The 16,148-nt window shown below is 47.2% G+C and overlaps 1 protein-coding gene across 4 annotated transcripts in view; it reads right to left on the bottom strand.

The window, feature by feature from the left end:
• The window catches only part of ZFR (zinc finger RNA binding protein), a 98,260-nt gene extending 85,272 nt beyond the window's left edge, over positions 1-12,988 (bottom strand). For 3 of the 4 annotated variants that reach the window (XR_012030336.1, XM_072824987.1, XM_072824988.1), the window contains exons 1-2: positions 1,288-1,444; positions 886-985 (exon numbers count right to left, since the gene is read on the bottom strand). Coding sequence is in view for 3 of the 4 variants with exons in the window: in XM_072824987.1 (XP_072681088.1) it covers positions 886-985; positions 1,288-1,324 (137 nt within the window). In the remaining variant the exon portion in view is untranslated. Of the gene's footprint in view, positions 1-885; positions 986-1,287; positions 1,445-9,281; positions 9,438-12,777 lie in introns of those variants that run through there. The other variant, XM_072824989.1, reaches the window with a different exon arrangement.
• Between the last annotated feature and the right edge of the window lie 3,160 nt (positions 12,989-16,148).

Below are 16,148 nucleotides of genomic sequence, written 5' to 3'. Positions count from 1 at the left end.
GTATAATCTCACTTGCACACACCTCCACACCCCCACCCCCGGAAAACCTCACGAGAAAGACCCGCCAAGGGGAATTATTACCGCACTCCCCCCTCCAGGCCCCCCCGCCCCCCAGCCTAAACTCAATAGTCAGAACAAGGCCATGGATTCATTTATCTGCACTGGAAACTTCGCACATCTTTTCCGGTCTACCAACTACAAATTCACAGGTGGTTGGTATGTTTACATCTCTCCCTGGAGGAAAAACTAAAGGAAGCCCATGAACGTGGTGACACCCGCGGTTTGTCTGCAGGCTCCGAGTGGAGGGACGGGAGGCGGCGGCGGCGGCGAAGGCACCCGAGAAAAACGACACGTTCTCTGGGCTCTGGGGGCCGCAGCACCGGGCGAGGACCGGCGTAGAGGCCGGCGGGCAGCGCGCCTCGGCACTCCCCTTCGCCCACCCGCCCCGCTCCGCCAGCGGGAGGGGCTCGGGGGTGGGGGCCGGCCGGGCGGGGCGGAGACCGGGGGCGCGGGGGGGGCATCCGAGCCGCGGCCTCCGTCCCTCCCTCGCCGGCCGGGCGGGGGTGGCGGCCGGGCTGCGAGGCCGCGCGGGAGGCCATTTTAGCTGCGGGGCCGCCGAAAGCCGCGGCGGCCTCCACGTCCCACACCTCGGGGCTCGCCGGCTCCCGCGCCCAGCGGGGGCCGCTCCCCGCCGCGGGGCCGGGCGGGCCGGGGCGGGCCGGGCCGGGCCGGGGCGCGCGGGGCGGCGAGGCCGCGCGGGGCCGGGCCTGCGTGGGGCCGGGGGCTCGGGGCCGCCGGGCGGGGGCCGGCGCGGGGGCGTCGTGTGGCCGGGATCCGGGCGGAAGGGCGAGCAGGGGGGAGAGGGAGAGGGCGGGGAGCCGTTACCTATACTGGGCCGCAGCCGCCGCCGCCGCCGCCCCGCTGTGGGTGAATCCAAAGTAGTTGCCGGTCGCCATTTTGGCATCTTCCCCCAGCCGGCTGGGCACTGCGGCGGGCACGGAGAGTCGGGTCCCATGGCGGGAGGAGAGGCGCGGTGGGGCACAGACGCCGAGCGAGGGAAAGGGAGAGAGAGAGGCGCCGTGAGAAGCCGCCCTCGCCGGGCCGGGCCGGGCCGGGGCCGCGGCCGCGCCGCCTCCCCCTCCCGCCTCGCACTCCCTCACTCACTCGCACGCCCCGGTGGCGGCCGCCGCCTCCTCCCCGGAGCCAGCCCCAACCCCCGCGCCTCCCCGCGGCCCCGGGGCGGGGAAGGGGCCGGGCAGGGCCCTCGGCGGGACACATTATACTCACCATAGGTGAAAGAAACTACAGGGCATATGGGAATCATGGGCTCGGGCTGCTGCTGCTGAACTCTGAACTCTCACCCACTGCCTCCCTCCTCTGCCCCGCTCCTCCTCAGCGGAGAACAGACCGCCGCCTCCCGCCGCACTGCGCACGCGCCCCCCCGCGCGCGGCACCCTGGGAGATGTAGTCCCGGCCGCCTTCGCGGCTCGGGCGGGCGCGTGCCGGGCCTTGGCCGAGGCGGGTCCCGGGGACCGGCGGGCGAAGGCCGGCTCGCGCTCCTCCGAGGTGGGGGCGTCGGGGAAGCCGCAGGCGGGGCGACAGAGGAGCGTGCGAGGAGCGCCTCGCCCTGCGGTGGGGGGCGGGGGAATCGGGGAGAACGACCAGGAGTGACGTGTGTCAGCCTTCCCTTCTTACTTGTCACTCTTTCACTTTTGCGTGTGCAAATGTTCTCTACCTTGCAGTCCTCGCTTGGTCGCTTCTCGTTAGAGTTTGAGCTGGACTAATGTGGATGCTTCCTCCTTGGCCTCCTCCCTTCTCGTTCCTAGCCTCAAAATTGGGGAGGGAAAGACGGGGGAGGAGAGAAAAAGAATGCTAGGGGGGCAGCCCGGGTGGCTCAGCGGTTTAGCACTGCCTTCGGCCCAGGGTGTGGTCCTGGAGACCCGGGATCGAGTCCCACGTCGGGCTCCCTGCGTGGAGCCTGCTTCTCCCTCTGCCTGTGTCTCTGCCTCTCTCTCTCTCTCTCTGTGTCTCTCATGAATAAATAAATAAAATCTTAAAAAAAAAAAAAAAAAAAAGAATGCTAGGGGATCCCTGGGTGGCTCGGTGGTTTGGTGCCTGCCTTTGGCCCAGGGCCTGATCCTGGAGTCCCGGGATCGAGTCCCGCATCGGGCTCCCGGTGCATGGAGCCTGCTTCTCCCTCTGCCTGTGTCTCTGCCTCTCTCTGTGTATCTCATAGATAAATAAATAAATAATCTAAAAAAAAAAATGCTAGCTAGTCTGTTGGGTGGGAGGCTCACCCCCCAAACACCCTCTCCCCCACCTGCACCCACTCCTTTGAGCCCCCAACAGAGTATCAGGCTAGGTCCTGGAGATGTATCAGTGAAGAAAATGAAGTCCCGTGCACGCAGGGAATTTACCTTCTGGGGAGGAAGGAAGAGGATGTCAGACAGGTATTGACCAAATGGTAGAGCTGATGGTGATTGCAGCTTTAAGAATGAAGCCCGGCAAAGACAGAGAGGAGGGAGGTGTTAATTTTATATAGGGTGGGTGTAGAGCAATCACCTGAGCAGAGCCTTGAAGGGAGAGAGGAAGCGCCCGGTAGATACCTGGAGGAAGGATAGCAAATGGAAGGTCCCAAAGCCGGAGTGCTCAGGTGCTGCAAGGAAGTTAGGGTGGCTGGAGTTGAGTGATAAGGAGACGAGATCTGCAGAAAGGTCCCTGGTAAGAATGCCAGATCTTTCATAGTAAGGACAGGAGAATACTTTTCCCCGTGAAAGCATTTCTTTCTTCCCTTTTTAAAAATTGTTTTAAAAGATTTTATTTACTTATGAGAGACTCAGAGAGAGAGAGGCAGAGACACAGGCAGAGGGAGAAGCAGGCTCCATGCAGGGAGCCCGATGGGTAATTCCATCTGGGGACCCTGGGATCACAACGGAGCCACCCAGGTGCCACTCTTCCCTCTTTCTTTCTCATTGTTTTCTCTTTACTATCCCAGTTCATTTCCAACCATTCTCTTTTCTCTTACAGTCCTTCTGATTGACTGTTTCCTTCCACCTTCCCTCCTCCCATCAATGCTTAAGTGCTCCATTTCATCTCTTCCTCATCTTCCCCATGCCCATGCCCCAGACCCTCTGCTACTGGCCTCTCCTCAATGTTTATTTATTAAAAAAAAAAAAACAAAAAAAACCTGATCATTTTTTTTTTAAAGTTTATTTAAGTAAGCCCTACATCCAATGTGGGGCTTGAACTCAACACCAAGATCAAGAGTCACATGCTCCTCCAACCAAGCCAGCCACGTGCCCCTCCTCAATGTTTAATATGAGCATTAAAAAGAAACTCAAGGGGTGAATCAGAGCTCACTCATGAAGTTTAGGGCTTTATCCCACCTTCTTATGCTACAGTAGAAACAATACCTCAATTCTCATTTGCGCCAACCTGGCTCCCCCACACCTCCTACAAAGGTACGAGTTCTAAGAACCTGTCTGATTTATCCTCTTACTCATTTGAAAAAGAGAAAATGTAGAACATTGGGGGGAAAAATCAATGTCATTGTTTTTGACAATACTGACGTTTCTCTAGGCAAAAGTTATTTGCAGTCCAAGTGTGTTGCTAGGAAAAAATATCTCCTAAGTAGGGTATTAGAACTGCATTTTAAAGGTAATTTGTCTTGAACTTCATGGAGCACTAAAGCTTTTAAGGCATCAACTGTAACTGTTTTGATAAACTTGTACTATTAGTTACTAGGCTACTTGAATAAAACTGGAGGAGAAAAGACAGGTGTTAATCACCTGCCTAGAAAGATTATTTTTAGGCCAATTTTATGCTTGGCTGCTTGGCAGGCCTTTAGAGGATGGAAGAGGCCTGCTGGCACACCCCAGTGAGCAAGCAGGTAACTAGAAAGAGGAAGGTGTGCCTTTCTCTTTGGTAACTGTTCCTAGAGTTCAGGGTAGGTGTGGTAGTAGTGAAAATTGCTTACAACAGTGTACTCTTTAAGGAAGGAATCTGTAGGTAGGGCTCAACTTGCCATTGGCATGGGTTTATTTAAGGAAGGAGTTTGGGGGTGGACTTGGAAACCAGAAGCCTTGAGTCCTTTTCCTGGGCATTTGGTAGTGGAATTACCTGAACACGTTATTTAATGTTTCTCAACCTGTATGACAGGAATAATAATAACATTTCCCTCCCAGGACTGTGGTGAGGGTTAAATGAGGCAGCATTTTTATAAAACAACACCAAGCATAGTATATTTATGTAAAAAGAACTAGGCAGGATGATTGTGAATCTTTTCAAAATCTACCTTCTAGTAAGTGACTGTGCAACTCACTCACCCAAAACCAAAAAGTAGGTGGCTCTGGCCTAGAAAGCTTCCTGTCCCAGATGTATCCAGTCTAGCCAACATGGCAATATGCAATCCTCTAGACCAAAAACAGAAGGTGGGAGACCAATTACAACATCTGTCATCCTTCATGTCCAGAAATGGTTGGCATTGAAACAGAAAAAAATTACTCTTAGCAGTTCTTCTCCACACTTCAGCTAGAGTGAGGGGTTTATTTATTTATTTATTTTATTTTTTTATTTATTCATTCATGAGACACACACACACACACAGACCCTGATTGACTGTTTCCTTCATAAGCAGGAGACATAAGCAGAGGGAGAGCAGGCTCCATGCAGGGAACCTGATGTGGGACTCCCCAGGACTCCAGGATCACTCCCTGGGCCGAAGGCAGGGGCTAAACCACTGAGCCACCCAGGGATCCCCTCGAGTGAGGGGTTTAAAATGTAAATCTGATCAAACCCTTCTGTGCTTCCCCTCAGTCTTAAGATAAAGCAAAACTTTTACAGGGCTTCCAGAGTCCTGTGTAGTCAGGCCTACCAGCCTTTTCTAGTGTCTTCCTTCTCCTCTTTATTCCAGTTACACTGGCCTCCTATTTGCCATGCTCCCCCTGCCCCCCACCCCCCCACCATAGGAGGGCTTTGTGTGTTCTCCCCAGCCAGAATGTTCTTCCTTCTCTTCAACTAGTTAATCCTCCTGCTTCAAGATCTCCACTCAGTCAATTCCTCCTCAGGCTTTCCTGACTCCCTGATCCATCAGACCCTTATTATGCTCTCAGAGCACCAGGCATCCCTCCTGAAGTTGCCTTTGTGACAGCTGCAATCTCCTGCTTACTGCATGGTTGTTTGATTAACATTATTTCTCCCATCAAACTACAGCTTGATGAAGGCAGGGTGCCAATATTGGGTGCCTGGTGATAGGCACCCAGTAAGTACTTGTTGAATAAATGAACCAGGCAGGGCACAGCTTCATCTTTGATGATTCACAAGGCAGTTTCAGGAACCTGTAATGCCTCAGGGTCATCATTAAGAACTTCAATTAGCATCTGAGGGCAATGAGAAAATGTTAATTGGCAGACCCATTAACCACAAGGTGGAGCTAGCCTGAGAGGGCCTGTCCCTAAACTCACTCCAACAAATCTAGTCACCTTTAGTCACATGTTTGAGTGGAGACCTGGTATCCTGAAAGGCCTCATTAGAATACAAACTTGTCAGCCAGGGAGGATACCCTAGGAGCAAGGCTTGGGAGGATGAGGGCTTGGTCTCTGAAGCTGTACCCATATGGCTTCAAATCTCAGCTCTCATTACCTGCTCTGTAACCTCAGCCACAACCTGTCTGTGCTTCATTTTCTCCTCAGTAAATAGAGATGATACAGTGGTGTCTACAGCAAGGGATTGTTGGTAGGGCTTTAACAGCTTCCTAAAGATTCTAGATCAATGTTGGGTTCATTGCAAGTACTGTGAGTGTTGGCTGGTTATTCTAACCATGACCCATTCTTGTCACCGCCAGAGAATAAGCCAAAGGGTAGGATGGGTTTTTTTTGGGAGGGGAAGGGGAAGGTCCAGTCCACGGTGGCATAGAATGGGCAGGACCAGGTTAGGGAAGAGGGCACAGAGGATCATAGGGAGGCATGCAAGAGGAGGCAAGGGACAAACTGCTGCTGTGTTGTTTCCCTGAGAACCCAGGGAGGGAGCAAGAAGGCAGGAAACTCTCTTGGAACCTGTGATGGTTTCCCAGGATAATTACACTCATTGCATTTGGGGCTAATAAAGAAAGGACAGGAAATGAGGCCCAAACTCTGGGCCTGACTTGGACAACCTGAGATTCCAGGCATTCTGGGGCCTTACCAACTCAGGCAGGTGGTGCTGGGAGGGGACAGCACATGGAGAACAACAGAGTCAGGCTAGGAAGCTGACCCACTGTCAGACTGGCTCTTAAGGGCCAATTGGGATAGAACAATGTTCATAATTCAAAGGGAAAGTTCTGATATTCATCAAGAAAACCTTAACTGAGGATGCACTCCAGGTGGTGGGCGTGACAGTGAAAGACCAGGAAACCTTCCCCTCTAAATTCTTCCATCCCCACCTGTCCTCTCCCTCCTTCCTCCTTCTCTCCCTTCCCCTCTACTCTCTCCTCTCTTCCCTTGGAGGAGTAGCCGTGTGGTCTGGGAGATGTGCTGTATTAAGAATATTCTTCCGAATCCAATTGCAGTTCTTGAGTTTTTGGCCAAAGGATGGGAATGGTGGATAAATGGATGGAGGCATGAAGGACTTTGAAAGAATTAAGGAAAACTGAGAACCATGGTCCCAGGTCAGACACTAGGGCCATCCACAGAGATAAAATGCATCATCCTTGATCAACACAGTGACACCTACTGGTGCAAATGGGGGGTTAGAGCAAAGATTAGGTATTTCATCTCAATAAGAGAGTTTATAATATAGTGGTTTCTTATAGGGCTAGATTTTGTGGATTCAAATCCTACACCACATACTAGTTGTGTAGACCAAGGACAAGTTATATAACCTCTCTGAGAGATCCCTGGGTGGCGCAGTGGTTTAGCGCCTTCCTTTGGCCCAGGGTGCGATCCTGGAGACCCGGAATCGAGTCCGACTTTGGGCTCCCGGTGCATGGAGCCTGCTTCTCCCTCTGCCTATGTCTCTGCCTCTCTCTCTCTCTCTCTCTCTCTCTCTCTCTGTGTGACTATCATAAACAAATAAAACATTAAAAAAAATTCTATTTAAAAAAATAAAAAATAACCTCTCTGAGATCCAGTTCCTTCAGGAACTAATAACACTAGTTCATATGGTTGTTGTGGACATTAAATGAATTAATACATATTAAGTTCTTAGAACATTGCTTGACACATAGCAAGTGCTCAATACAATCCTTTTCATTACCGTAAAGACTAAATAGATATTACCAATGTCTTTAGAAATAAGGATCTCTTGGCACAGATAGTCTCTTATCTCTGTCACCCTGTTATACTAATTTTTTTCTATTTAATTTTTAAATTGAAATATAATTCACCTGCCGTAAGACTCACCCTTTCAAAGCATTCAATTCAGGTTTTTTTTTAGTATATTCATAAAATTGTGCACCTCTCACTACTAATTTCAGAACATTTTCCTGACTCCATTACCAAATCCTGAACCTATTAGTAGTCATTCCCCATGCCCTATTCCTCCAAGTCTCTGGTAACAGCACTAACCTATTTTTTGTCTTTATGGATTTGTCTATACTGGACATTTAATATATATTTTTTAAATATTTTATTTATTTTTTCATGAGAGACACAGAGAGAGAGAGGAAGAGACACAGGCAGAGAAAGAAGCAGGCTCCATGCAGGAAGCCCAATGTGAAACTCGATCCTGGGACTCCAGGATCATGTCCTGGGCTGAAGGCAGCCACTTAACCGCTGAGCCACCCAGGTGTCCCATGGACATTTAATGTAAATGGAATCATATGACTTAAAGCTTTTTGCATCTGGCTCCTTTCACTTAGTTTAATGTTTTCATGTTTCCTTTATGTTACAGCATATATTGGTACTTCATCCCTTTTTTATGACTGAATAATATTCCATAGTTTGGATATACCTCATCTCATTTATCATTCATAAGTTGATGGACATTTGGGTTGTTCCTAATATTTGTCTATTAAGAATAATGCTACTATTAACATTTGTGATGATAAACTTTATGTGTCAACTTGACTGAGATAAGGATAACTGGTAAAACATTATTTCTGGGTGTGTCTGTGAGGGTGTCTTTGGAAGAGATTAGCATTTTTTTTTTTTGAGATTAGCATTTGAATCAGTAGACTGAATAAAGATGCCCTCACTTATAGGAGTGGGCATCACCCAATCTGTCAAGGCCCTGAATAGAACAAAAGGGCAGAGGCCTGGAGAATTTGCTCTTTCTGCCTGAGCTGAGACATTCGTCCTCCCTTGCCCTCGGACTTGGAGCTCCTGGTTCTTGGGCCTTTCAGCTCCAACAGGGGCTTACATTTTGGTTCTGATTCTCAGGCCTTCAGACTTGGACTAAATTTTGTTACCAGCTTTCCTGGTTGTCTAGCTTGCAGATAGGTGACTGAGAGACTTCTTGGCCTCTATAACGATGTGAGCCAATTCTTATAATAAATATCCTCTTATATATATTACTGTACATCCTATTGGTTCTGTTATTCTGGAGAACCCTGACTAATACGAAATTTTGCATAGACATGCTTTCAGTTCTCTCGAGTGCAATTTCTGGTACACACTTAAACTCCAACTTTCTAAATACTTCTAACTTTCTTTCTCTGCACAGCCACTGCCCTAGTTTGTCTCTTGCCAAGGCCACTTCAAAAGCCTACTAGTTGATCTTTCTAAGGATCTAATCCTCTCAATCCCATTTTCTACATAATTATCAAAGGATCTAATAAATAATAATAGTAAGAACAACTATTTACATTATAATAATTCATTCTTTTAAAAAACCTGAGGTAGGGGGATCCCTGAGTGGCGCAGCGGTTTGGCACCTGCCTTTGGCCCAGGGCGCGATCCTGGAAACCGGGCATCGAGTCCCGCGTCAGGCTCCTGGGTGCATGGAGCCTGCTTCTCCCTCTGCCTATGTCTCTGCCTCTCTCTCTCTCTCTCTCTGTATGACTATCATAAAAAAAAAACCCTGAGGTAGAGACTACTATACTTATTCCAATTAGAGATGATAAAACTGAGTTCACAAAGCTAGTAAGTGGCAGAGGCAGGATTTAAATCTAATATCACCCTGACTCCAAAATGCCTAACCTCTAAGATGTACCACCTTCTTGAAACACCTCTGGCCAACATGTCACCACCCTACTGAAGACCTTACAAAGACTACCACTTACCTAAAGTAAAAACATGACCTATTATTTATTGTACATGGCTATATCTCATTCATAAATTCCTGGAACATTTATATTATCAACTCACTATTTTATTCTGAAGCATCCCATACTTTGCATTTCCTCACATATATCAGACTTGTCATTTCTTGCTTGATGTCTTTCTTTATCCCAGGAAAGAATGTAGTAAATTCCACAGAGTCAGGAACCATGTCTGTTTTATCCACTGTTAAATTCCCAATGCCTAGGACAATGGCAAGAACATAGTAGTCACTTGATAACTATTTGTGGGATGAATGAAGTAGTTCTGTGTTTTCATCTCTTGAGGACAATGGTTTATGATATGTATCTTTGGTATCTCCCTCCACCCTCCTCCGACTACCACCTGCCACAGTACTAAGCACATAAGACATGCCAACCTGTTTTAGTCCTCCCAGCTCCTTGATACTTGGCACAGGTTATCAGCTCCCAAGTCTCAACATCAGTGTTGTAAGGGTTTCTTTGTGTGTCAGTAACACATTCTGAGGAATCGGAAGAACATGCAGAACTCAAAGCAGCCATAAAGAATAGCTATTTAGGGGCTTGGAGAAGAGTCTAAGCCATGCTGTGATCTCATTTAGAGATTGACATGAAATTAGCGAGTGATTTTGGAAGGGCATATTGGTGACAGAAACTAAATTGTTAATGTTTAACTTATTTTTTTTTTTTTTTTTTTTTTTTTTTTTTTTACTTATGATAGTCACAGAGAGAGAGAGAGAGGCAGAGACACAGGCAGAGGGAGAAGCAGGCTCCATGCACCGGGAGCCCGACGTGGGATTCGATCCCGGGTCTCCAGGATCGCGCCCTGGGCCAAAGGCAGGCGCCAAACCGCTGCGCCACCCAGGGATCCCTGTTTAACTTATTTTTAATTTTTTTAATTTATTCATTCATGAGAGACACAGAGAGAGAGGCAGAGACATAGGCAGAGAGAGACGCAGGCTCCTCACAGGGAGCCCGATGCGGGACGCGATCCCTGACCCCGGGATCATGCCCTGGGCCAAAGGCAGACGTTCAACCGCTGAGCCACCCAGGCGTCCCATAGTTGTTGAACTTAAATGACCATACATGGCCAGTGACTACCATATTGGATAGTACAATACTAGGATCAGATGACCTGGTTCAAATCCTGGTTCTACTATATGACTGACCAATTTGCTTAACCTCCTTGTACCTGCTCTCTTCACCTATAAAATAGGGAAAATAATAGTAGTACTGTTATCATAAATGTGGTGTGAGAATTAAGTAACTACATATACACATCAAACTAGCATGGGGGTGGCTAGAGAAAGAGGCTGACTGACATACCAAAAAATGGGTCATCTAGTCCACCTGATTAATAGAGCGCCTCCTCTGCTGGAAACACCCTGTCATGGGCATTTGCACAGTATAGTAGTTTCCTATTGCTGCCATAACAAATACTACAAACTTCTTGACCTGTAACCGCACATGTCATCTTACAATTCTGTAGATAACCCAATCCATTTTTCCATTGTAAACATAAGGAAATAGGTCTAGGGAAGTAAGTGACTTGCCCAAGATCACAGAACTCCTTAGCCACAGGGGCACATCCAGACACATCTGACTTCTACTCAAAAGCCAGTTTCATTTCAACATAGAGATTTATTACTTATGATTAGTATGGATAATAGCAACCCCAACTTTGCAACATAAACTTACATTAAGTACCCTTATTCTCTTTTACACAGAAATACCAGGAAGAGGGCAGTCCGGGTGGCTCAGTGGTTTAGCACTGCCTTCAGCCCAGGGCGTGATCCTGGAGACCTGGAATCGAGTCCCACGTCGGGCTCCCTGCATGGAGCCTGCTTCTCCCTCTGCCTGTGTCTCTGCCTCTCTCTCTCTCTCTCTCTCTGTGTTTCTCTTGAATAAGTAAAATCTTATCAAAACAAAACAAAAAAAAGTAGTACCAGGAAGAGTAGAGGCTGGGTCTTTTGGGACTGTGCCTCACCCTTCCCTCTGCGTTTATGCTTGCGTAATCAGGCTACTTCTAGAGGACTTGTCTTCTTTGGGGAAGAGGCCTGGAGGGCCAGAATTTCTAAGAGGTGAAACAGACTTTATTTCCGCTTTTGTGGTGGTTTAAAAGAAGTTTTGCCTGTATAATGAATTAATTTTTAAATTAAAAACCTAGTTCTAAGTACATCTGATTTGCACCCATCTTAGAAATACAGTCATTTGTACCCTGGCTCCCCCACTCCCACCTACCTTGAATCTGCTTTCTAGCTGTCACATTGCCCCTTCATCTCCCCTTCCTCTGTCCACTCCACACTCCACCTGTGCGGTCAGCACCCCCGTCCCCTTGCTGCTGCAACCCAGCTAGGCTGGAGGCCAGGAGCATTTGAGAGACCCCTTCTCTGCCTGGAAGGCCTTGGAGTTGTCATCCTCCTGCAGAGATCCAGTCAGAGCCCCAGAGCCCCTGGGCTTGGCTGTAACTCCACAAAGGCCTCTCTCCTGCCCTTACCAGCAAGGACCTGAAGTAGCAGTCAGCCTCCAGTACTTTCAGAAAGGACTCCAAGCCGAGGTAGCCTCACCCTCACCTTCCTGGTTTCTCCTAGCCACATCTCAGAGCCCAACAGGCAAGGTTCTGTGTAAGTGGGGTAGGAACTGTACATTTAAATGTCTAAACATGTGAGTGTGGAGCAAGTGGAGCTGTCTTAACTGCAGTGGGAGTGCCAATTGTTTCAACCACTTGGGGAAATTGTCAGACAGTATCTGTTCAAGCTCAACAAGTGCAGACTTACTGCCTAGCCATACTTCTCCTGGATATACCTACAGAAATGTGTATTTACATATTTACTAAAAGATCTGTTCAAGAATATTCATGGGAACAGCTATTTATATCATTGAAAGTTGGACGCTCTCCAAGTATTCATCAACAGTCAAATGGGTAAAATAAATTCTACTCTATTCATATAAGAGAACATTATTAGCAAAGAGAATGAATGAATGATCAATATATGCAGCAGCATAGATGGTACTCACAAAGATATGATTGAGAAAAAAAAGACATAAATAAGTACAGGTTATATGTTATTTTCATGAAATTTGTCTTCCCTTCCCCCCCAGTTTTATTGAGATATGATTGACATATTATGTAAGTTGACGATATACAATGGGATGATTTGACACACATATATATTGTGAAATGGTGACCATAATAAAGTTAGTTAACACATCCATTACCTCACATGATTATAATTTTTTACATGAAGTTCTGACTAAAAACAGGCAAAATTAATCTCTAGTGTTGTAAGTCAGGATAGGATTTGAACCGAGGCATCTTATTCCAAATCTAGGTCTCTTAGTCATTATGGCATTTTGCCCCCAAGGAAGAAGAGCACCTTTTTTGCCAAGAACCTGTACTATAGGCATAGAGACATGATGTGGTCTTGTATTGGCAAAATGGCCTCCAGAATTCAGCTTGCCTGCAGACAAGTCTCGTGGCCTCCAGTATTAGTGAGATTATATTCAGCTTCAAATAATTGAAAGCTGACTAGTAAATATGAACAATAAGTACATTTATTGCTTACTTAGCATGAAGTCCTAGGACTGGTTAAATGGCTCAGCATCACTAAGCACTCTTGGCTTCGCCATTACCAGGGTATTAGCTATTCTTCCTCTCGTATGTTATCTCCTGGTCACAAGATGGCTGCTGATGCTCCAACTACACAAGAGGAAGGGGCAAAGGAAAAAGGATTTTTTTAATGGCCAACATTCTTTTCCATCTCATTGGCCATAACTGATCGATGTGCCCACCCCTAAGCCCATTATTGAAAAAGGGGAATAGTAGTTCAATGATTGTCTTACACAAATCATTATTCACCCCCTGGGGTTCTGTTGCCGAGGTTCCCACCCATTACAAAATAAGGGTTCTGTTAGGAAAGAGAGGGAATGGCTGCTGTGTTAGTCTGTTAGGGCTCTAGCCAACTAGAGGCTGTAGAGTCCAATGTCAGGGTCCAGCAGGGGTCAGTTTCTGTTAAATATTCTCTTCCTCTTTGGAAACAGGTGTGCTGTGCTCTCATGTGCTCTACCTTTCTCGGAATGTGTGTTAGGAGTGGGAGAGAGTGAGAGAGAGAAAGAGCAAGTTCTCTGATATCTCTTCTTATAAAGGCCCTAATTCCATCATGAGAGCCCCACCCTCATGACCTCAATTAACCCTAACTGCTCCCAAAGGCCTCATCTTCAAATATTATCACAGTGGGCATAAGGACTTCAATATATGAATGGGGGGGAGGGGGACACAAACATTCTGTTCATAACAGCTGCCAAGTAGGCAATAAATAGCATCTGCCATTCCTTCTCTGTAGGATGATTAGGTGGTCCCAGCTGATATCAACCTGGGGAATACGTTGGTTGCAGGCAACATCAAAGATGCAATCATGGTACTCTCAGCAATAGTGAAATCATGTTTCTCTAGCCACTCAGGCCTAACGCATTCTCTCACATTCTCCTTCACGGACCTCCAGAGCTTGGGACGCCTAGTGAACGGGCTCTATACACAATGTCCTTGATGATCTTAGTCATCACAGGGCAGGCTGAGTGTGGGTGGGTATTGCTTCTGTCATAAGATCTGGTTTATCCCAAAGAGCCTAGAACCTGTGATGATGTACAGTAGCCTATTGGCAATTTCCTGAGGTCCCTGTCCATGTACTCTTTGTCTGCCTATGCCCTCTGTCTCCGCCACAACTTCATGGTTATCCACGTTGCTCAATTTTGAGGCAAGGCCTGGGGATGGGTATGTCTAGTCTCCTGGATGGAGGAAGTCAATATAACAGATTAATATTTCACCAACAGTAATCTACATACTTCCTCGCTTGATATCTTCAGATGCCTTCCTTTCTACCACCTTCACTCCAGAAAGCTGGACCTGAGTCATTCACTTCTCTGTGGGTATGAAAATTAGGGATCTTTGATTACAGGCAATAGAAACCAACTCTGGCTGATGAAATCCATAGGGGACTTTTGAAGAGATTATAGAAAGCTCACCTGCTTAGCAAGAAGGCCAGAGGATCAGGCTGGGAATTGGATAGGAACAAAGTCATCTCTGGAACGTAAAGAAGCAGGAGCTGCAGAAATAGTCTGGATGAACACCACTGTCTAATGAATGAAAGCTAACCATTTTCAATTCCATTCTCTGCAGAACATTTGAACTAAAGGCAGGGTCAATTTCAGATGGATTGCACATTTAAATGTGAAAGGAAAAGTCAATAAAGCCTTTAGAGGAAAACAGAGAAGAGCCTTTTTCGGCCAGAGACAGCAGGGCAGGGTATCACATACAAGCCAGGCTTGTCTAGGGGAGGACTCCTAATCTAGACCAGGCATGGGAGGTGGAGGCAGCACCCCGGGTTTGGAGGGGGTGTGCCTGTGGCCTACGGGTTTGAGAAGCTTAAGCACAGCAGATACTAGGCCTGTGGCAGCCTGGTTCCAGGTCCCTTCCGTGGTGGCTTGGGTATTCCCAATACCCCTCCATTCTTAGGGTCAGCTCAGCCTGCTGGAAAAAGGCCTCAAGGCCCACACTTGAGCAGGGACAGATATCATGCATGTCCTCTCCCAGCAAAGGTGCTCAATTAGCTGGAGGCGAAAGATAGGAAACCAGCTTAGCAAGTGCAGAAATCCATCATTCCCAGGGAAGCTCTCTGAGACAGTGAGGCACACAGCTCTGAGATCAGAGAGGTTGAAATTCAGGCCCACAGGTTACTTCAGCAGAGGAATAGAGCAGTGGGAGCAGAGACCACATGTTTTGCCTATGTTTTAATGAAAAACAACTATGGCTCTTGTGCCAGACCTGTTCTAAGCACTTCACATGCACCATCTTTTCAATCCTCCTGATAACTGTCGTGTAGGTTGCTATTCCTCTCCTCATTTTACAGATGAGGAAACTGAGGCTCAGAAAGTTTAAGGCACTTGCCTCAGATCACACTTCGTGTCAACTTGACTGGGCCATGGGGTGCCCAGATGTTTGGTCGAATCTTATTCTGAGCAGACTGTGAGGGTGTTTTTGGATGAAGTTAACATTTGAATCAGTAGACTGAGTAAAAGTCTGTAGACTGAGGGAAAAGGCAGAGCTGGGATTTAAATGTTAGCAACATGGCTCCAGAGATCCTTCACCACTGTACCCTGTATTGCCTCTCGTGTAAGCCAGGCAGATAAACATAGACCCCAAAGCAGACTATTTGAGTAAGGACTGGCAACCAGAATGCATCAGCGGTCAAGGAGACACAGACACAGATGCATTCCAAGGTTGAGAACTAGAGAGCCAGAGGGGGTGGAGAGCAGGAGGGAGTGTCACAGAGCTAGGGTGTGAGAGTGTGGCCATGCTGAGGCACGATTCCGTGCAGCTCTCGTTCACCTTGTACCTCTCCTTGGAGGGCTCCCAAATGTGCTTCTTGATTTTTTAAAAAAGATTTTATGTATTTGAGAGAGAGAGATACAGAATGGGAGCAGGGGGGAGTGGGGAGGGGCAGAGGAGAGAGAGAGAGAGAGAATCTCAAGTAGACTCCATGCTGAGCCCAGAGCCTGGTGTGGGGCTTGATCTCACAACCCTGAGGTCATCACCTGAGTTGGAATCGAGAGTCAAATTAACTGACTTAACTATCCAGGCACCCCTTCCTTCTTTTCTTTTCTTTTCCTTCCTTCCTTCCTTCCTTCCTTCCTTCCTTCCTTCCTTCCTTCCTTCCTTCCTTCCTTCTCTTCTTTCTTTCTTTCTTTCTTTCTTTCTTTCTTTCTTTCTTTCTTTCTCTTTCTTTCTTTCTTTCTTTCTTTCTTTCTTTCTTTCTTTCTTTCTTTCTCTCTCTTTCTTTCTTCTTTCTTTCTTTCTTTCTTTCTTTCTTTCTTTCTTTCTTTCTTTCTTTCTTTCCTTCCTTCTTCTTTCTTTCTTTCTTTCTTGATTTTATTTTTGAAG

The sequence above is a fragment of the Canis lupus genome, chromosome 4 (genome assembly GCF_048164855.1).
Source record: "Canis lupus baileyi chromosome 4, mCanLup2.hap1, whole genome shotgun sequence".
NCBI classification, from domain to species: Eukaryota; Metazoa; Chordata; class Mammalia; order Carnivora; family Canidae; genus Canis; species Canis lupus.
This window is presented reverse-complemented; position numbering and strand designations above follow the sequence as displayed.